The sequence below is a fragment of the Conger conger genome, chromosome 5 (genome assembly GCF_963514075.1).
Source record: "Conger conger chromosome 5, fConCon1.1, whole genome shotgun sequence".
Classification (NCBI taxonomy): Eukaryota; Metazoa; Chordata; class Actinopteri; order Anguilliformes; family Congridae; genus Conger; species Conger conger.
The window spans coordinates 22442856-22465669 of NC_083764.1; the positions used below are offsets into that span (position 1 = coordinate 22442856).

At 43.0% G+C, this 22814-nt stretch overlaps 2 protein-coding genes across 4 annotated transcripts in view; both read right to left on the minus strand.

The window, feature by feature from the left end:
- Positions 1–93: 93 nt before the first annotated feature.
- Positions 94–5886, minus strand: myh6 (myosin, heavy chain 6, cardiac muscle, alpha). Its single transcript, XM_061241596.1, has one exon. It carries the CDS (start codon positions 5884–5886, stop codon positions 94–96), a length of 5793 nt encoding a protein of 1930 aa, XP_061097580.1.
- Positions 5887–10709: 4823 nt separating this feature from the next.
- LOC133129181 (serine/threonine-protein kinase PAK 5-like) overlaps positions 10710–22814 on the minus strand; it is a 29299-nt gene continuing 17194 nt past the window's right edge. For all 3 annotated transcript variants that reach the window (XM_061243089.1, XM_061243090.1, XM_061243087.1), the window contains exons 3-9: positions 20407–20985; positions 18602–19096; positions 16995–17128; positions 15270–15396; positions 14791–14916; positions 12401–12535; positions 10710–11455 (exon numbers count right to left, since the gene is read on the minus strand). In XM_061243089.1, coding sequence (XP_061099073.1) covers positions 11288–11455; positions 12401–12535; positions 14791–14916; positions 15270–15396; positions 16995–17128; positions 18602–19096; positions 20407–20985 — 1764 coding nt within the window. In that variant the 3' untranslated portion in view covers positions 10710–11287. The remainder of the gene's footprint in view (positions 11456–12400; positions 12536–14790; positions 14917–15269; positions 15397–16994; positions 17129–18601; positions 19097–20406; positions 20986–22814) is intronic.

Consider the following 22814-nt stretch of genomic DNA (forward strand, 5'->3'; position numbering starts at 1 on the left):
ATTATTCTCATAACTATACTATGTCATACTTTTAATTGTACATGCATTCAGAAGGTGTAATGGAGGATAACACACATGGATCCGGTTAATTTATCACTCATCATGTGATTTTTTGCCAGAGCCATCCCTGGTCTTGGCACGGAGCTTGTTCACCTGAGACTCTGCAATGTCGGCCCGCTCCTCAGCTTCCTCTAGCTCGTGCTGTAGTTTGCGGAACTTAGCCAGGTTGCTGTTAGCCTGTTCCTCGGCCTCCTCAGTTGCTCTTTTGTAGGACTTCACCTTAAGCTGTAGCTTGTCCACCAGGTCCTGGAGCCGGGCCATGTTCTTGCGGTCCTCTTCCGTCTGGTAGGTGAGCTCCTTTATGCGGCGCTCATATTTGCGTACCCCCTTGACGGACTCTATGCCCCGCTTCTGTTCTGCTTCCAGCTCATTTTCCAGCTCGCGGATCCGGCCCTCCAGCTTCTGCAATTGTTTCTTCCCACCCTTCATGGCAATCTGCTCAGCCTCATCCAGACGGTTCTGCAAATCCTTGATGGTCTGCTCCATGTTCTTCTTCATCCGCTCCAGGTGAGCACTGGTGTCCTGCTCCTTCTTCAGCTCCTCCGCCATCATGGCAGCGTCAGTGATGGCCTTCTTGGCCTTTTCCTCAGCGTTACGGCTCTCCTGCACGGATTCCTCCACCTCATTCTGCAGCTGCATAATGTCCGTCTCATGTTTCTTTTTCTGGTTTATCAGGCTGGTGTTCTGGGAGTGCAGAAGCTGCATCCTCTCTGTGGCATCTGTGAGCTCCTGTTCCGCAAGCTTCCGTCCCCGTTCTGTTTGCTCCAGCATGGCTCTCAGCTCTTCCAGCTCCGCTTGCAGCAGGTTGTTCCTGCGCTCCAGAAGGGTAATGTTCTCTTTCAGGTCTTCACTTGCATGGGACACATCATCCAGCTGCAACTGAGTGTCCTTCAGGTAGGCCTGGACAGCCTTGAGCTGTTTCTGGGCATCAGCAGCCTGCCTGTTGGCTTGGCTCAGCTGGATTTCCATCTCATTTAGGTCACCCTCCATCTTCTTTTTCACTCTAAGGGCCTCATTACGGCTTCTGGTCTCTGACTCAAGAGAAGTCTGCAAGGATTCAATCATCCGCTGGTAGTTCCTTTTAGCTTGTTCCATCTCCTCGTCCTTCTCAGAGAGCTTTCTCTCAATGTCTGCTTTAACCTGGTTAAATTCCAGTTGAGCGCGAAGGATCTTGCCCTCCTCATGCTCCAGGGAGCCCTCAGCTTCCTCCAGTGCAGACTGCAGTTCTGCCTTCTCCTGCTCAAGCTGCTTCCTAACTTTTTCCAGCTCATGGGCACTCTTTCCTCCCTCACCAAGCTGGTCTGTCAGGTCTGAGATCTCCTCCTGTAAGTTTTTGTTTTCTCTCTTTGTGGTCTCCAAGTGATCTAGGGCTTCCTCATAAGCATTTTTCAGTTTGAAGAGCTCGGTGCTGAGAGATCGAGCTTCCTTTTGGGATGATTCCAGCTCACACTGAGATTCCTCATACTTCTGCTTCCACTCTGCAAGGACTTTGTCAAATGCCCTTTGTTTCTTGTCCAGGGCTGCAGACGCTGCATTCGATCTCTCAAGATCTAGCATTAGGTCTTCAATCTCGTTCTGCAGGCGATGTTTAGTCTTTTCAAGGGAGGAACATTTGGCATTAACAGCCTCAACCGCCTCTTCAGATTCCTGCAGCCTCTGGACTAGTTTTTTCTTAGCCTCTTCCAGCTCCTCTGTCCTCTGGATACCATCAGTCTCATACTTAGCCCTCCATGTGGATACCTCAGTGTTAGCCTTGGACAATGCTCTCTGCAACTCTGCCTTAGCTTCCTGCTCTTCCTCATACTGCTCCCTCAGCAAGTCGCAGTCATGGCGGGCAGATTGAACTGCATGGGCAAGGGCATTCTTTGCTTTCACCTCTTCCTCGAGCTGTCTGCGCAAGTCCTCTAGCTGCTGGGTGTAAGAGCTCTTGCCTCGGGTGAGCTGAGAGATCAGGCACTCCTTTTCCTCAAGCTGGCGGCTGAGCTCCCCATTTTCAGTGAGAAGCTTGGCCCTAAGCATAGTGAAGTCATTGAGGGACCGTTGAGCCTCCTCAGCCTTGGTCTTGTGCTCGTGCATCTGGTCCTCCAGAGTGCGGCTCAGCTTTTCAAGGTTGTTCTTAGCTTTGATAATGGTTTCCATATTGGAGGCTAAGTCATCCATCTCCAGCTTCAACTCACTCTTTTCCTTCTCAAGTTTCTGCTTGACACGTTGCAGATTATCAATTTGTTCTCCCAGCTCTGCCACACTGTCTGCATGTTTCTTCCGCAGTGCAGCAGCAATAGTCTCATGTTGCAGAGTAGATTCTTCCAAGTCCCTGCGAATCCTCTGAAATTCTGCCTCTCTCTTTTTATTGAGCTCAACTTGGGTGGATGTTGCACCTCCGGCTTCTTCCAGCCGTTCACTGAGGTCCTCCAGCTCGCGAGATATGTCTGACCGCTGTTTCTCCACTTTGGCACGGGCTGCACGCTCAGCATCCAATTCTTCCTCCAGCTCCTCAATGCGGGCTTGGTTCTCTTTCAGCTTCTTCTGCAATTGAGCACTGATCAGCTGTTCATCATCCACCTTTCCATTTAGCTGATTGACTTCAAAATCCTTCTTCTTCAGTTTTTCTTCAAGTTGCTGTTTGTCATTCTCCAAATCCATCACATTCTCTTGGGTCAGTTTCACATCACCCTCAAGCTTCCTCTTTACCCGTTCTAAGTCCATTCTTACTTTTTTCTCTTGTTCCAGGGAGCCCTCTAGGTCATCAACCTGTTGCTCAAGCTTAGCTTTGGCTTTAGTCAATGTGTTTGCCTTGTCTTCTTCAGTCTGAAGGTCATCAAGTGTCTGCTGATGAGATTCCTGCAAAGCCTTCTTCTCCTTTGTCAACTTCATGATGTTATCATCTTGCGAGGCCATTTCCTCAGTGAGGTTTTTTACTTTGTTCTCAATGGCATGCTTCTCCTTTTCAACCTTAGCTAACGTGAGCTCCAGGTCATCAATGTCTTTCTTCAGCTCAGAGCACTCATCCTCAAGCTTGCGTTTTTTGGCAGTGAGATCTGCATTCATCTCCTCCTCATCTTCTATTCTCTCCATTAATTCTTTGGCCTTTGCCTCCATCTGAATCTTACTCTTGATTAACTGTTCACAGCGCTCCTCTGCATCGGTCAGTGTATCCTGTTCAGACTGCAGCTGGAGGTGAAGGTCATTTTTCTCTTGGAGAATGGACACCATCTTCTCCTCCAGCTCTTTCCGTCTGCCCTCAGATTTTTCCAGAGCCTCTTTCAGTTTGTGGAACTCATCCTTCATGTTTGCCATTTCTTTCTCTGCCTCTGCGCTCTTTAGCAGGGGTTTGATCTTGAAATACATCTTCATCCAGGGCCAGTTCTTCACACCAAGGAATGATCGAAGGTTCCACTGGATAACCATCAATGCATCCCTGCGCTCCACAAGCTTTTGGAACTCTGCTCTCATTAGTATCGCACGACCATTAGCCTGGATTCTTGTTATGATGCGTGCAAGCTGGTCATCCCTCATCTCTTCCAGCGTGCCCAGCAGTCCAGCTTTAAAAAATACTTTAGTATGTCCGAAGCGATATTGCGTGTGATCAATGTCTAGAGATCCCAGCAGTTTTTCTGCACTTTTCTTGCTGTCAATGAACTGGCCTTCTGGAATGGCAGATGGATTCAGGATTCTGTACCTCTGCTTAAAGTCACCATAGAGGACTCTGTTCGGGAAGCCCTTTCTACAGATGCGTATGCCTTCCAGTACACCATTACAGCGAAGCTGATGCATTACAAGGCAGTTGTCCATGATTCCTGGTGTCTTGGTTTCATTGGGGATCAAACATCGTACAAAGTGGGGGTGAGTGGTTCTTAAGTTATTCATGAGCTTGTTGAGGTTTTCCCTGTGTAGGGCAGAGACAGTTTGGAAAGAGGACCCTTTCTTTTTGCCTCCTTTACCAGATTTGTCATCAGCCCCAGCATAATTGGAGAACAGGTTACTAAGCAGTTTGAGGGCAGACTTCTGGTAAAGGCCCACCACAGTTTCATTAAGTGGGTCTTTGTTCTTTACCAGCCAGCCCGAGATGTTGTAGTCAACAGTGCCAGCATAATGCATAAGGGCAAAGTGTGCCTCTGGCCTACCCTTCACTACACGTGGCTTCTGGAACATACTTGACTTACCTAAGTGGTTGTCGTAGAGCTTAGACTTAAAGGTCTGGTCACTAGCCTTTGGGAACATGCACTCTTCCTCCAGAATGGACATGATCCCGAGGGGCTTTTCAATTAAATCGATACAAGCCTGCAAGTCCATCCCAAAGTCAATGAACTCCCAATCAATTCCTTCCTTCTTGTACTCCTCTTGTTCCAGCACAAACATGTGATGGTTGAAAAACTGTTGCAGTTTCTCATTCGTGAAGTTGATGCACAACTGTTCAAAGGTGTTGAAGTCAAAGATCTCAAATCCTGCAATGTCTAGCACTCCTATGAAATACTGACGCTGCTGCTTGGTTTCAAGGGACTGGTTGATCCTTACAACCATCCAGTTGAACATTTTCTCATACACTGACTTTGCCAGTGCACCAATGGAATAGTAAACTTGATCCACATTTTGGCCTTTGGTGACAAACTCATTTCCAACTTTAACCCTTGGATGGCAGAGTCCCTTGAGAAGGTCAGCAGAGTTCAGCCCCATTAGGAAGGCTGACTTGTCAGCAGACTCACTGCCATCAGGCTCAGCCTGCTCCTCGCGCTGCTTCTGCTTGAATTTCATATTTCCATAATGCATGATGGCACCTGTTAGCTTATAGACACCTGTCTTCTCCTCTGCCGTGAAGCCCAGCACATCAAAGGCACTGTCTGTGGCAATCAGTTCATCTGAGTCATCAATGGATGTGACCGTCACCTCTCCTTGGGAGACGTAAGCATAATCGTATGGGTTGTTGGTGATCAGCAGCATGTCCAGCAATTCTGGCTTTTTGTTGGACATGATCTGGTAGAATATGTGATAGTCCCTCTCAGCCTTGAGCTGAAAGGTCACACGAGATTTCTCAAGTAGGTAGGTTTCTATGTCAGCAGAGGACAGCTTGCCACTTACTCCAAAATGAATGCGAATAAATTTACCAAAACGTGAGGAGTTGTCATTCCTTGCCGTCTTGGCATTGCCGAAAGCCTCCAGCGCTGGGTTTGCCTGGATGATTTGATCCTCCAGTGTCCCCTTGCTGGTGTCCTTCTTTCCTCCTCCTGCAGCAGCAATGCTGGCGAAATACTGAATGACTCTCTTGGTGTTCACAGTCTTCCCTGCCCCGGATTCTCCAGTGATGAGGATAGACTGGTTCTCCCGGTCAGTTAGCATATACTGATAGGCATTATCAGAAATGGAGAAGATGTGAGGTGGAGCCTCAGACCTCTTCTTTCCCCTGTAAGCCGCCACCACCTCTGCATCGTAGACAGGTAACCACTTGTAGGGATTCACGGTCACGCAGAAAAGGCCAGAGTAGGTGTAGATCATCCAGGCTGCATAACGCTCTTTGAGGTTAAACAGCACAGCAGGCTCATGGAGGAATGTGAACATGGCCATGTCTTCGATTTTGTCAAATTTTGGCGGGTTTTGGGGGTGCACATCCCCCTCCTTGACAGTCACAGTTCTCCCATCCTCCGTCTTCACAGTCACTTTACCCCCATCTTTGCCAGTGATCTGGCCCTTGATGTATTCCACTTTATCATCAACCACAAAGCACTCAGTCTTTATGTCGAAGGCCCTGGTCTGGGCCTCCAGGCGCTCCTTGTCCGACTTCCTCAGGAATGGAGCCGCTTTTCCAAACTCGGCCATGGCAGCATCACCCATCTTTGGCGTGGGAGGAAAGTGTTGAAAGACAGAGCTTTCACTGAATGCAGAGGTCTACTGAAAGAACTCCAGGCACCATGTTGCACTTATATAGGCAGAGCTACTGCCAAATATGGTGGTGGCTGATGGCATGGGCGGAAAAGTAAACCATTTTGGCCCTACATTGAGGAAGACAGGTCAGTACAAGGACCTTTACTTTCCAATATCCAATTTAGGGAAACAGGCTCCTCATTTTATCTCCCCAGACCAACTCCATGTCCTCACCCCCACTCCCATCACCCTCACCCACTAGACATTCCACACACCTCCGGGAAAGGAAGTCACTGACCTACACTTGAGATTTATTTGGAATTGAATTCCTGGACAAAATTCTGTATATTTGTATTTGGAACCATACCTCATATTCCAAATCTGATTCCAAAGTATGTCTAGATTACTGCTAGATAGGAGAATGGTGCACAGAGAGCAGGCTGTTACACACTGCTTGGCTGGATTCAACACAAGTTAATTTCTGGAGACAGAGCGTGGTTTTATCTGGCTCATCCCTCTTCCAGATGGCACTGACACTTGCCTGTCCGTCCAGTCAGAGTGCTGGAGCTCACTCACACTCAACACTGATCTTTAAATATCTCCACACACAAAGTAACTCTTACACTATCCCATATCTGATTGTCTTATAACCGAGTGGAAAAAAGTCACACACAAATAAGCATATATGCACTAATTTATATATGAATACATATGTATGAAACATTGAGACATTATGGTATAATAAATAAATAGAGGGGGTGGGCTCTTCCACTAAATATGACCCAGAGGAAAAAAGAATGACCCCCTGAGTGATGGATGTATCTTAATTGAACCTAAATTCTTGCACTTGCAAATCACTTTAACTTTATATTATTGAACTGTACAGTGTATCGTTTTGCTTTAACCAATTAAGAAAAGAGATTTCCCAGCAGGGATTATGATTTTTAATTTTTTTATCTGTGTACAGATTTTGTTGTCACTGTCACTGTGACCTGTTGGATTTGACATCAACTTTACATCAAAGCTCTCCAAGCTCTCCAATACTGCAGGGAATATTGTTTTTATGAATGGTTTCATAGTTTCATAGGTAGAGAATCAAGATGCATCATCAACTTCAATAATAAAATATTGCGTCAAAAGAGAAGAAATTATTCAAATTATGAAACTAAAATTTTCCTGTCTTGTACTAACTGGCTGCATGTGTGTTTAATTTGGCTACACTTAATGATAAGATCTGACACATAACTCATTGCCAAACCTTAAGGGCTTCACTGAGTGCTGATAACACCAGCTAGTGGCTGCAAAGTATTTCACTTTCCAGCAATGTCTCACTTGCATCTGAGGCTTGCCATCACTCTGTGCAGCTAAAACAGAACAGAGCCTGTGATAAGGTATTATCATATGTTACATGGTATTTATAAATCGGTTGATTAGCAAAGCATGTGTCCTCTCAGAAAGACACCATCTGCCACATGTCCTTTCCACAAATACCATGGCTCTGGAACCTAAGTGAGCTGCTGGCTCACAGCAAATTCAGCTTAACCCCTTCGCATAGACTCCCAACCTAGCAACCATTTCCCATTTGTGCAGTATTCTACTTTGAGGCTTTATAGCTCCAGAGGTGAGAATCAAAGAGGCTTCTAAAATGGCTTACATGAAGGAAGACACTTGCACGATTTACAATACTAGCTTAAGACGAAGGTATGAACAAATGCAAATACCTTAAAAGCAAGAACAGAAGAAGACCTAGCAACAACTGTATTGGTTGTTATTAGTATTATGGTTGTCTGATTTCTTCAGGTATATGGACGTGGTCCATGACCTTGGACTTGAACCAAGGTCATATATTATGTGAAACATAAAGTCTGTCTGTCAGTGCAATCAGTCCAGATAAGATGCTTCATGATTGAATGTGTGGGGTCAATCTGCTTAATCAATCTTTCTTGGCCGCTTGACATTGAATTTTGCATAAGCATTCCATAAATCAAGTAATGTGATGGGACAAAAGCAAGGAACATACAAGGAACTGTACACCCTATTTATTTACACTGTAAAATAAGACTATGTTAGATATGGCAGGTAGGCTACCAGTAATTGCTCAGATTTATGTAAAATAAAAGCATTTATGCATATCATAAAAACATGGCATGTAATGGCAAGTGCTCAGATTTCTTTATTTAAATCAAAACTAGAAGCATAGTTAGCCAGTTTAGCTAGTTAAAAAGGGCAAAATGAATAAAAGCGTTAAAGCCTTCTCTGAGTAATCTGTTTTGTTTTACCAACACTGATAAATATAATTATGTAGCTAGCTAGCTAGCTAAATAAAAACATTTGAAAACTGTCATTTCACGACAGGATTTGGAAAACCTACCTCAACCATTAATTAATCCAATATAAAATTGTATTTGAAATTGTACTTCCCTCTAGGGTCTTTCAGCGAACTTATCCCTGGTTATGGGTATGCACTTTGTTGTACGTCGCTCTGGATAAGAGCGTCTGCCAAATGCCAATAATGTAATGTAATGTAATGTAATATAAGATATTTAAATTCCTATTCATCCTTTCCTGGTAAGGTACCCAGGGCACATGCTCTGGTGCCACAAAGCCCCATAGTCAAACAGCTCCCATAGGAATCCATGGAGCCAGTAAGCAGAAGCTGTCTCCAGTTCTCGATGATGTAGCTGCACAGAAATCCTGTGCTTGATCTGAATGTTTGAGACCACTGGAAGACAAGCCTGTTACCAAGACATACACAGCCCCACGTGGGCACCCAATTATATTATTACATTATTTAAACTGTTACTAAGATTGCAAGGCTGCCCATCCAGGTGAGGGGAAATTTGAGTGAAAGGTGTGTGAAAACGCTGCTGAACAACTCCACATCAATCTGTCCCGAAAAAAATATATATAAAAAAATTAAAAAATTCTCCTCTAGAGGGCACTACAGACATACGTGTTCAAAAGCAAGGCACAACTGGCCATGCAGCTTGTTATTTTTAAAAGGGCATTTAGGTCAAAATGCAGGGTATCCACAGCAATGGCTGTATGGCCAACATGTTAATTGAGCCCTAAGGAGGCTTCAACCTTGTATGAAATTCGAAGAGATCAGAGGAATCTCCTGGATTGGCTCTCGGCTCATGTCCGGATCCATATACATCACTTGTCCTGTCAGTCTTGCACCTCGGGCAGGCAACACAAGGCAGACTGGTAGAGACTGGTAGATCCAAAAAATGAAAGTACTCTGGTTTCCTCCCACAGCCCAAAGACATGCAGGTAAGGTTATTTACAGGAGGCGACACTGGCTCAGAGCAGTCATCTGGCAGTTCTCTCCCGCCCTGGGGGAAAGTGTCAAAGTGTCCTGAAGCAAGACACCTAACCCCCAAATCCTCCTAACGAGCTGGTTGGTGCCTTGCATGGCAGCCAATTTCCGTTGGTGTGTGATTGTATGTATGAATGGGCGAATGAGAAGCATCAATTTTACAGCACTTTGGATAAAGGCACTATATAAATGGTAACCATTTACCATTCATTTGGAGAGTCTAAACTGCCCCCAGGTATGAGTGTGTAAGTGAATGGTGTGTGTGCCCTGCGATGGATTGGCAGCCTGTCCAGGGTGTATTCCTGCCTCTCACCCAATGCAAACTGGGATAGGTTCCAGCACCCCCCACACCCTAACCAGGAATGAAAGGGTTAGATAATGGTGGCCTTACACCACAAAAGAGCCATTACATTACATTATTGGCATTTGGCAGAAGCTCTTATCCAGAGCGACGTACAGTTGATTAGCAGGGGACAATCCTCCCCTGGAGCAATGCAGGGTTAAGGGCCTTGCTCAAGGGCCCAACGGCTGTGCGGATCTTATTGTGGCTACACCAGGATTCGAACCACCGACCTTACGTGTCCCAGTCATTTACCTTAACCACTACACTACAGGCCACATCACAGTGAAGGGCACACCCCAGGCAGGAACTGGGTGTGCAAGCCACACGCCCTGGTTTGGCAAATCACACACCTCAGTCTCTGTGGCCAAGAGTGGATTCCTCAATCTTAAACATCTCAAGACCTTAGGATTATAAGGTCCTATCTGACATTTTTGACAAAAATGGGTTAGTGTCATACATATATTGTTTATAGGGCAATTTGATAGGATTTTGATATTGTAAATTCAGAGCACTTTTAGGATGTCTGTCATTTTGATATATGAAGAACCTGCATTTCAGTTTTGCTGTGTTAAGATGTGAAAGCTTTGAAGCTCAATATCTCAAAACTACTAAAAATTCAGAACCTTATAATTCCAACGTCCCAACCTCCTCTTACACCGACCACACCAAGCAATCCCACACAGCCTTGGTGCAGTAAGATACATTTCTGTTGCCCACTTCTAGCCCAATGTACTGCCTTAGTGTTATGTTAACTCATTGTATTCTGTGCACATTATGTGCAGTGCAGTAAACCTGTCCTATGAATCAGCAATGTAATAACAGCTATAATTGTATGATACAATAATTGTATGATACTACGATGTAATGCCAAAATAAGCCTTCTAATTAGCTGTCGTTGGACGTTAACTTGTATTGTGCTTTTCTATATGTTTGCTATATAAACACCCAAAGAAACTTGTTTGGTATTGGCAAACCCTGAACTGTGCAGTGCTTGCTTACATTGCCTTTTACTTGATAAAAATAGGGTTCAGTATTGAAACCAGGCAAACAAGACCAACAAAAAAAGGTATAAAAAAAAGTTCAAAATGGGGAGCTCTGACTGAACATAGACATTTAGAGAGGTACAGCAAGTTATTCTCAGTAAGGATGAGATTTAATGTTTGTACATGGACACATATTTTTACACATCTTAAAAAATGTTTTTTACAACCTTCAGACAAGCCTTCATACAAATCCTAGTATCGTGTACAGTGCATATAAAAAAAAGTAATCCTGTGATTATGAAAGCTGAAGATGAATGCTAAACTGTTAGCACTGCACAGTCAGCATTTTGGTGAACCCTCCCAGCAGGTGGGCGCCAGATCTTGCTCAAAAATATCTTTTAATAAAACCTGTTCATTTCATTTTAATTGTTTAGTTCTGCGGCCAACTAGCTTCTATACTTAGAAGACTCCAGAAGTCAATACTGCACCTTTTTAAATGAAACTTGAAAAAAAAAAAGTCCATGAGATTTAGATGATTTCCTGGTTCCTCCCGCTCCAAGTACTTGCTCCAACAGGTTCTCCTTGTACTGCCGAAGGTGAATATCAACAATCGCGCCATTCTCCTGCAGACTTGGACGGTATCTTAAAGGAGCTTTTGCTGCCCCTCCGATGGTGAATTAGGGGCCGGGTGTGGAGGCTCGGGGCCGGAGCCGGGGTCCCCCGGGGTCAGCATCTGGACATGCGCTTGCGGTGCATCTCCACCAGGGGCACTAGGCACCGGGGCGACCCTGCCTGCAGGAGGAAGGGGTGCTCCAGCAGTTCGGCTGCGCTCGCCCTCTGCTGAGGGTCCCGGGTCAGCATGCGTCCCAGGAAGTCCGTCAGCATCGGGGAGATCTTGGAAGAACAAACACGTGTCAGGTAAAGTGAGGTGATAGTCGATTATTCGCAGTTCAATGCCCTCAGTGTTTCAAACTGAACCTTCTGTTCACCGAAACATTTCCAGATACTCACTGGAACAAATTACATATTATTATTGTTGAGTTCTGTAAACGATCCAACATTTTTTCAGCTGACATGTAATTTTCAAACATTCCTGCTATTCTATTACAAAATAACCCAAAAATGGTAAAACATTTCTTTAGAAAAGCCGCTGCAAATTCAATTATTTTGGGCCACAATAATCACAAAAAGACTGGTGGAGCTGATTAGCTATATTATTAGCACAGACTATAAACTGCAACAAAAACTTCCAAAATATTATCATAATTCAAGCTGTAAGACCCTCAAGTGCCAGCACCCTGCGTGCATATACATAACTGCATATTTGCGCATGCATATCACTGAGCACTTTATTAGGAACACCTGTACATCTACTTATTCATGTGATTATCTAATCAGTCAATTGTGTGGCAGCAGTACAATGCATAAAATCATGCAGATACGTGTCAGGAGCTTCAGTTAATGTTCACATCAACCAGCAGAATGTGGTCTCAGTGATTTCAACCGTGGCATGATTCTTGGTGCCAGACTGGCTGGTTTGAGTATTTCATGCAGAACAGTCGTTTGTAAAGAAAAACAAAAAAATCCAGTGAGCAGCAGTTCAGGGCCTGGTTAATGAGAGAGGTCTGAGGAGAAGGGCCAGACTGGTGAAAGCTGACAGTAAGGTGACAGTAATGCAAATAACCACACATTTCCACAGTGGTATGCAGAAGAGCATCTCTGAACAGGCAACGCATGGATAGGCTCTAAGTGGATAAGCTACAGCAGCAGAAGAGCAATAGTCTAATAAATACCTAACGAAGTGCTCACTGAGTGTATACCGGTAGGACTGTGTCTCACCTTGTGCACGCTCCGGACAGTAGGTGAGGGCTCGTCCCTCAGCTTCTTCATGGCCACCAGTGGCGTCTCGTCGAAGTACGGAGGTTCTCCATCCACCATCTCCACCACCATGATGCCCAGAGACCACACATCCACCTTCCAAATGGCAGAGTGCACACAGAGTTACGCTACAAACCAAGCACTGCACTACTTCAGATTTCCCAAGGACTATGAGTTTTCCTTCCTACTTTTCGGAAACATAACTGTCAACATTTTAATATACACAACATTAAATTCAATTTCTGAATACCACTCTTCAAAATTATTTCCTCTTTGCTTTGAAAGTCAAACAAAGGGATACAAGCTCCTAAGACCCAGTGATTTATTTTTGTCCCCTGTAGGAGACACAAGTCTCAACTCTCAAGAACCATATTCATTCTGCTATAATGAAACCTACACTAAAAGGCACATTCAATAAAAATTGAATATTATTGAAAATATTTTTACTACAATATCTTATCTGGGTCACTTGAAAAATGAAAATACTGCCTCAGCAGGATATGTGAAGTATTTAGAATTGTACAGCTTGGACATACTAGGTCTCTACCAGGCCTACTACTTAACCCTTAAGTATTTACCCCTTTTTTTGACACAAGCTTGAAAATGCTTTCTGCAGTCCACTCCGCCCCCACCCCAATCGTGATGTCACTGTACCCTTTTCAGGGTACCTCTACGTCACATATAGATGTCAATCAAGATATTGAGTCGAAAAATTGTTGATGCCCACAAATTTGACCTTTTAATTTTAAAGGCTCATTTTCAAAGATGGAAAGCCTGCTATTACGGACCAGTACAAAACAAAACACTGACGGCCCTTGATTGGTTAGAGAATACGATTGGACACACCAACTCTACCCACCTCAGAATGTATTTTTCCAAAATTGTATAGAAAGTGTAGCCAGGCTGAAACAGGAAGTGCAATTACTATTTAAAAAGCAGGAGCATACCTCAGTCACTGAGCCAGGTATTAAACTTTCAAAATCAGCAATTGAAATTAATTTGTTTAAAAAAGATTTAATGGACTGTTCCAGCAAAATATCTGAAACCCAGCTTTCCAAATTCAAAATACCCCGCAGTTAATTCAGGTGTCTGCATTCTGTCTGCATCAGCTGCAAATTTATGGTTGGCCGCAGTGGCGAGACTAGCTTACAAATGCAAATCGGCGTTCCAGACTGGGAGAAGAATCGCAGTAAAAATGTACGCCAAAAAACAGGTTTAGGATGACAGTCACGTAACAGTATAATCTCTGTAAAACTGTCTGAAGGCTCTCCAGTAGCTGTGGGAAAACACCGTGCCTCTAAAGTCAAGGTAACTGCAAAATGAGCGGTGTCATTTCAGTTAAACATATGGCAAAATGGCATCACATAAAATGTAGATGCTAAAACATGTGTGAAAATTGATTTTCACTGTGGACTGTCCTATCGATTAAAAGTGTGTTTACTTCAACAACAGTGATTATGACTAAACAGCATTAAAGACATCCTGCAACAGAGGTCACATAGGATTCTGCTATAGCTCTAAGGTTTAATAGAACTGTATTCTGTAGCTAGATAGCCATTTAGCTCACATTTTTTAGTTATTTTTCTGTGATTAGCAGTCTAGTTTTAAACTAACCAGGGTCTAGCAGCGTACAGTCAGAACTTAGAGGTGTAGAAGACACACAAAAATACTATGAATAGATTATGAGGAATATACCACAAGCAGATTTCAATTGTGTTATTAATGGACTAATAGACTTTTTTTAATTTTCTATTTAAATTTGACCATGAACCTTAGGTATGGCCATACCATCCCATACCTAAATAACACTCCTGTGCAAAATATAATTAGGAAATGTTACTGTATATACAGAACAATCCTTAAACAGATAATTTTGCAGGAATTGACCCGAAATACAACAAACTAGATCAAGCCCTTCACTACAACAGACTGACTGATATTTTTAGTGCTTGACTTTTTGGTGCTTTTGAGCTCTGAGTGCTCCAGTTCTTCTTATTTCAGGTTAATCCTCGTGAAGTTGTCCTGGGAAGTTATCTGGATAAGATTCCTTCTGTATACATCTTGGATGAACTGTCCTAGCTATGAAGCTCCTATTTCAGTCATCTTTCATTAACTGGGCTGAAGCGCATTTAGGGTTGTAAGAGAGGTCTGGAGTGACCCACACCTGACCTTTGACCCCTCATTAGAAGAGTAGATTATAGATACAACAACATCCACCACTCTCCAAACTCCGTATGATAACAGTTTAAAGTGGCTTACATTTAGGAATAAAAGCTTGGGTTTGGTTGAGAAGCCACAGAAAGAGGAAGGCTGTGCACACATTGCTGAAACTTGCGGAGGTTGTATTTTACCTCAGGGCCATAAGGTATTTTGGAAATGACTTCTGGAGCCATCCAGTATGGAGTCCCCACCATGGACTTCCTCTTGGGAATGTCTTTGCTGATTTGGGCACAGAACCCAAAGTCTGAGAGTTTGATCTACACAGAGAGAGTGAGAGATTACGGCTCTAGTTTATATTTTGACACTCCATCTTACAGCAAAGTAAAGTCCAGGTTCAATAAAAAAATGTATGTAATGTATGTATGCACATAACCAAGCACACTGGGACAACATATACACGTGTGCATGCAACAGAAACACACAGACACACCTACTTACATACACTCATACACAAATGTGAATGCAACACATACTACAAGCACTTAGACATACACATGCAGTACAGTGGCTCACACACAATACACATACGCACACGCTGAGCACAAACATGCTTACGTATTTATGTACACAAATTAATGCGGAGAGAACAGGTGCATGCTGGGAAGCTCACCTCCCCGTCCAGAGAGAGCAGTATAGAGTCACTCTTGATGTCCCTGTGGATGACGCCTTGAGTGTGGAGGAAGGCCAGAGCTTGTAGCACACCCTCACACACCGTTGCAATCTGCTCCTCGTTCAGTCTGGTGAATGAGGATCCACACACAGTCAGTATCACTCTGAACCCATATACACTGGCCAGGACGTCATCAACCGCTACAAAGGAAGACCGCATTACACGTAAAAACAACCCACAGTTAGAAAACACCAATTGCTTAACCTTCATATTATGTCAGGATTTCATGGTCACTTTTATGTTTGGGGTCAAATTGACCCCAACAGTTTGAATATGCACAAAATTATTGTAATGGAAAAATGTTGACACTTTGTGTGTTGCCTCATTGCCTCCCAAATGACTAGCTTTTTACCCATAAACCAAGCAAAAATCATGCCATAGGCGTAATCACTGAGATCAAATTTTTCCCCCCGATTCTGATGGTTGATGTGAACATTAACTTAAGCTCCTGACCTGTATCTATATGATTTTATGCATTGCACTGACCCTACATGATTGGCTGATTAGATAATTGCATGGATAAGTAGGTGTACAGATACCTAATAAAGTGCTCATTGAGTGTAATGCTGCATGGTTTAAAATAATAAACATACTAGTTACCAACTATATATTAGAAGAAATATATTTTACAGGCGAAATTTCAGTGCATCATTACTATTATGTACCAGACTTTTAAACAAAACAAAATATCTTGATATTTACACAAGACAGGTAATATTCCATATAATTAGAACATGCTATTTATTTATTTATTCATTAACTATTTGGCAGTGCAGTTTTAAATTATTTTGTTTTTCATTTATGAGGCAACATTCTACTTCACAATGCCACATTACTTTACAAAGAAAATGCTCCACATTCATAACACATTCTGTGTCTATGGTTGTATTCTTAATTCTTAAAAATGTAAGCTACTGCACCTCCAATGCATCAAATGCAATTTAATTAAAATGTCCATAGGGCATAATGAAAATACAGTCTTCCTGAAATATTTTAACTCAGCTAAACTGCATATTGAGCAAAACCGTAATGGCTGGCACCAATGAGTCTGCTAAATTTTCTCTTCTGGTTTGCGCGATCTTCGGATTAATTTAATTCAGCTGACATTTTCGGAATATATTTAATGAGAGAGTTGTACAACATTCTCCCCTCTTGCAGACACTTTTTTGTTTTTCTTGCTTATATATATATATTGTATATATTTAATTACAGAACACAGTCAAATAATTTGGCCATTGAATATTCATTTCTACCATAAACAGATTGATACTGTTTTTTGTTTTGTTTTTTCACCTCAAAAGCTCCTATTGGCTCCATGTAGTAAAATGTCTTACAGGGGAGATTGCCCAAAGGGAGAGGGGCATGAATATGTTTTACAATCTCCCTTGCACAGGCAAATTAAATCCTTGAATAATCCTCATACTTCCCTCTTGTGGTCTTATAGAGTTACTGCAACAAGGGATGCTGAAGCACGAATGACACTATGACACTGGCATTCAGAAGTAACCACACATTCTTGGTGTGTTTTCTCAAGTGTTTTGTAAGTACTGATGAGGAAATATGGATTTATGACCAAGTTCCACCTGTATTACTTCTTTCCCTGTACTTACGACAGTTAAAGTGATGAGGTGCTATATTCCCTTTGAGTTGTTCCTCTGTCCTTACCTGGTTTCAGATACTATGTCGGTTAGAGCGCCGCCCTGGAGGTACTCCATGATTACCCACAGCTCTTCATCCACCAGGGCGCTCTTATACATCTCCACCACGTTCTTGTGCCGATAGTCCCGCATTATCACCACCTGCGTTAATACAGAAAACAGGAAGCCAGGTCAGCAGAAAGCATGGGGCATGAATCATTGAATGGTAGAGTGGCTCATTAAAATGGCTAGCTATCTTTATTTCATATGAGCAAATACCATATTTCAGACATATTCCCACTGGCATTTCTCTAGCAATGACAATTCAGATCATTTGCTTTGTTTAATTGCATGTATATATATATATATATATATATATATATATATGAAAGTTAGTGAAGGGACCGCCACTCCCACCCTGCATTGAAATGTACGCAAGGAAACCACCGAAGCCTCTGGAACAGTGTTGTGAGTGTGGAGATGCATAGTTTGCGTGACACATGCTTGCGGCAGTAATACAGGAGATTTTGAGTGGCATAAACACAAGATGAGGTTGTGCTCAAGCAGTTGTCTTTGTTTGCAGCAATGGATGAAAGTACAAGCAGTAAAGTGATTGAAAAAAGCAAACCACACCAACAATCAGAAGAAGGAAACGCAGAACTATGGGAATTGAAGCATAGAATAGACCTGTTATGACCACCAGTCAACATGGGTGGCCACTAAATCCACCAAAACCAAGGAAATCGTAGCTTGCCACTTTAATTATAATAATAATACATTTTATGTATTTATAATGCCCTATATATGTCCTTTCTGAAACCCAAGATTACACAATAAAATGACTTCCAACAGAAAACAAGAATACAAAGATACCAGAAGGTTAAAGAGACTCTCCACTAGCGAGAACAGCAGTTTAGATGCTTATCAGCCTCTAATTCACAATGTAGGGCAATAAAACCCGAGTCTCCTCCACACCGTGTTTATGGTTTACAACCCTCATGCTTATGGTTTATAACCCTTGTATGGTTTACAACCCTCATGAAGGTATATTTCATTCCATTGTAAATGTGATGTAGTTTGGTTAGAAAGTGAGTAATCTTCTTTGGAGAGCTTTATGGAGACTTTTGCCATGGTTTATAAGAACATACTCTCATATATAGTATGTGAATAAAACACAAATGAAGGTTCATTTTCTTTACATTTTGTATCAGAAAATCTAATCATTCATGTGCCTGGACAAAAAGATATGCAGACATTTTGTAATTGGAGAGATTTGTGGACACTTGAGGGTGCAGTTTTGAGAACTTCAATTTACAATGTACACAAGTTGACATAAAGTTTGTGCACACATATCAAGTAGTTCCGGGTTGGTCCTTGCCTTAGAAATTGAGATATTCAGTGCTAAACTATAAAAGCATAAGGCGTTTTGTATTTTTGTTTGTATTTCAGTATTTTATCTTGTACACTGTATGTACACGCTCTAAATTTGTTCTGTCTCACATTTCTGAATGGTACAAGCCTTTAATTTAAGTCTCCAACTATGTGTGTGTAGTAAAAAGTCTTTGAGATATTGACACTTTTATAGGACTAGTTCAAAATAGGTGGAATTTGCCCTAGGTTAAGAAGAGCTCTTGCCTCGTTGAAGAGCAGCTCCCGGCGTTGCTGCCCGCACAGGTCCATCATCTTCACGGCAACCTGTCGACCGCCGTGCTTCTCGCGGGCGATGCAGACCACGCCCGTCGAGCCCTCCCCGATCTTCACAAAGTTCTCCAGGTAGCAGCGCGGGTCCCCCCTGTCCACCACCAGCTCCAGGGCGGCCCTGAACTGCTCGTGGCTGACCTCGGGTGGGTCGTGGCCGGGGTCCGTGGAGGAGCGCTGGGGGCGGTAGAGAGAGGGGGAGCCGGTACCGCGGGGGCCCGGGGAGGGGGACCCCGCCGGGGTCGGGCGGGATTGGGTCTGACTGTCGTGCCTGGGGAGGGGGGGCTTAAGGCCCTGCCTGGCGTACAGGTGCGGAGACAGTCCGGCGGTGTAGCTGGCGGGCACGCGCACGGCCTGGTACGTCCGTAGGCCTCGGGGGATTGCGTCTCCGATGCCGTTGTGAAAGGAGTGATATCGTTGAACAGAGACGGCCTGCGTGATCAAACAGAGGAGACTCAAAAGCTAAAGCCCTCTTCACTACTCCATCCATATATTTATTGATTCATTCCCTTATTTATTTTATATACAGTATATTCTATTTAAAATTAAATACTTTAATTCTGAAATACACTCTTTATTTTACTTTGTTTTGTATTCTGTTCTCAAACACATCCCCTTTATTTAATACTCACCTTCAGAAATACATTCCCTAAATTGTGCACTTTGTTCTGAAATGCACCCCCTTTATTTATGAACTCTGACTCCAAAATTCAGCTGTATCATTCAACAGGAACATCTCAAATGAAGTACATTTTTGTCACAATTAAACCTAAATTCATCATCTTGTTCAACAATGACCCCAAATCCATTCCAACACTTGCTCAGAGGTCACTGCCCTTGGGACGCCATTTGTATTCATCTACATGGCCCCATTTTGATGTTTCCTTGGCAACAAAGCGTACCATCTCAATATTTATGTGTGCTTTTGAGCAGGTACTCGCGTATATTTTATCACACAGCAATACACTTAGTGTTTAATGCATGGTCTGTCAGCATGTAATGCAATGTAAATTTTAATGACAAGCCACTCAGTGTTCACATCACAGTGTCTTTAAACCAGATGAAACTGGCTCTGCGTAAACTGCATGTGTGTTCTGCGCTGAATTACTCATGAATGTGCATTTGCGGTGTGTGCCAATTTAACCACTGTCACATTCTGAAAACTTTTCTCTGCTTTGTATTTATTATATGAATATGAAACTACTAACCTTGTTAAGGCAATGCTCTTGCAACAAATATTACAGATGCTAGACACTACAGCCTATGAAAAATAATAAGACTCATAGGCTAAATTATTATTGCCAACAAATAAATAAATATTGCACATTTTGGGAATGCTTTATTTTAACAGACGTTAATTACCCAGTGTTTAGTGGGTAAATGCTAGCTACTTGTGTAATTATTAGGGAGCTATTTTGCTTTCAGAGCTAAGTACTATGAAACAAAATCAGTAAGTTCCATGAGACGCACTAGTTAAGTACTATGAAAATACATGTTACAGCCCATTTCATAGTACTTACCTCTGAAATCCAAATAGTTACATGATAATTACAGATAGGTAACTCATATTTATCCAGTAAATACTAGGTAATTAACAGCCTGTAAAATGTGTTACCCACATTTCTCCCCGCCCTGGTGTAAAATCCAGCTATGACCAGCTTGAAATGAAACTACCAGCTGTTTCAAAACATAGCTGGAGCTGTTTTTTTCAGCAGGGTGGGTAAGCGTGGATAGAGGCTCACCTGCCGATTGTAAGAGTTGGGTCTGCGGAAGCTGCTATGAGTGCGGAGCAGCGGTGAGGCGTTGACTCGAGGTTCCGGTGTGTGCGCTCTGAACTCCACCTGAGGCTCCTGTGCGAGTGCCTCCAGGGGGCCGTGGCCAGAGACAGAAACCGAGTGGGGGGCCACATCCGGATTCTGTTCAGGCATATCCATGGGCACCACCTCGCAATGTGTCCCTGGGAGGGGCAGCTCCACAGCAGCTATGTGGGGCACGGCCCCATTGGAGGTGCGGGCGTTCGCCTCGTGGTTAGAGTGGGGGAGGGCCGCAGCCTTGTCAGTCCAGGGGCGTGCGTGGCTCCAGTTTTCACCGCCCGCATTGTGTGTTCTGGCCCCGCCTCTATTGTCATTGGCGAGGCCCTCGAGCCTGCGGTCCCCATCCTCCTGCGCTTTTTCAGGCCGGCCCGAGGAGGGGGCCTTCTCCTTTTCTGAGGTACTGGTCTTCCGCAGCGCATTCGAACTTGTGACCGAGAGGTGGCTCAGCTGCGATAGAGCCGCGGCGATGTATTCCCCGTGTCCGATAATGCTCCCGCGAACAACGGTCTGAAAGAGAACGACCTGGAGTCAGTCAGTCCCAAAAAAAGCACAAACGCTTACCTTCAAAAACATAACAACATCATATATATATTTCATATATGAGGTCCGAAATTTTGTATACAGGACACAATATTCAACTTTAATCTTCAATTAGGCGAAACTTCCTTTCAGCAAATTGACTGAAACTGTAACAGATTGGAAATGTAAGCAAGCAAGCAATGGCAAATTTATTTTGGAAATGTAAAACAGTTTAAAATAAGCTTGTGTATTAAGAAGAAGGAATTGAATCAAACAGCAGCCAGCAACCTCAGAACAGTCCTGGATCAGCAAGGGATGTTCCAGCATTGAGACAAACCTTAAAATGTGACAAATGGACATTCCAAATGAGAAGAAAGCTAAACTAAGGGTCAGGTTGTGTCAAAAGACCTTTACATTCCACATTCTAAGGTTTCACAATTTCATAAACAGCCTTATATTTACCAGAGAAGATCCCCTAAGAGCACACATGTCAGGAGAACACTGAGGTCATTTTACCAAGGGCATATTTCTCAGATTGAGCCTGACAGCCACTTCAAGCAGCAAATTAAATGCTAGGCATGAAGGAGCAATCTGACAAAAATGCTGACTCAAAGGAAAATGGTCCAAAAGTGATGAGTGATGAGTGACCCTACCATGATAAAATGTGGGGTTCCTTCACCCTACTCCAAGTAAACACTTCAGACATGGGTCAAATACGCAATTGTTTTGGATTCAAATGCTTTTCTGTGCTCAGTTGAGCCAACCAAGAGGACCAGAAGGCAGAGTTTGCAGAAAATGCACAGTAAAGCGTAGAAAAGTATTTGAATCCAACACAATTATTTGACCCAGATCTGGAACACTTTTAACTCCTTAAAGAATAACTGAAAGCGAAACATTGTAGCCACTTTACATCCATCTGTACTATACCTTCTTACCACAGGTCACTTGAAAGCTTTTTCATGTACAAAAGGAACAGTTAGCCAACATTTTCATTATAGTTGTCTGTATGAGCCAGTTTGGGAAAAAGTAGATTGCAGGGACTCTATTCCTTTCTGAAAAATCCAGACTGTTTTTCCTTAAAAATCCTATTTGGCATCTATTTAGAAGGACCTTGGAACAACTAGCTAAAGTTAAATAAATATTAAACATTCAACGTAGGAAAGTATTTAGTTGGACATGCATATTTGCAAATGAACGGTTGAATGAAATAAATTTAGTGAAGAAAAAAAATAAATCAACAATATTCCAATAATTTCTTTTGCGGTTCCATACTGGTGTCATGTGAATTTTCCTGGCAGCGAACAGGGTGCATGAATGCAACTTAGAACCCTAAATCAAGCGATTATCTCCACCCTGTATTACCTTACTTTCCTCTTGCAGAGAGGGGTGTACTTCAAGAACACAATTCCCCCTACACATAGCACAAATCACCCAATCATTTGAGTAGAATAACACACTGAAGTTTTTATGGGATATTGTGGAACATTTTCCACTTCTCACTCCCTCATGGATGAGAGGTGCCATATTCCTCCAGCAGACCATGGCGCTTATAGCCTGCACTGGCTATATGTACGGAACAATGGATGGCATTTTTAGGCAGGTATAACAATGCAAACTGCAGATATCTTTGTTACCCTTTTAAATAAGTTGTAATACAATGTGCGTGATGCACAATCCCTCATACACCAAGCAAGTACACTAGTCTGTGCTTTGTTCCCTAATTCCTGTTTTTCTTCCTTTGTAATTGTATTGTGAAAGCAGGACTAATCCCCATTGTTCATGGGACCTTGTATAGCTAAACCAAACAGCTACACCCA

Bases quoted from the DNA above. Each gene is read 5' to 3' on its own strand.
- myh6 (XM_061241596.1), bottom strand. From the start codon at position 5,886: ATGGGTGATGCTGCCATGGCCGAGTTTGGAAAAGCGGCTCCATTCCTG.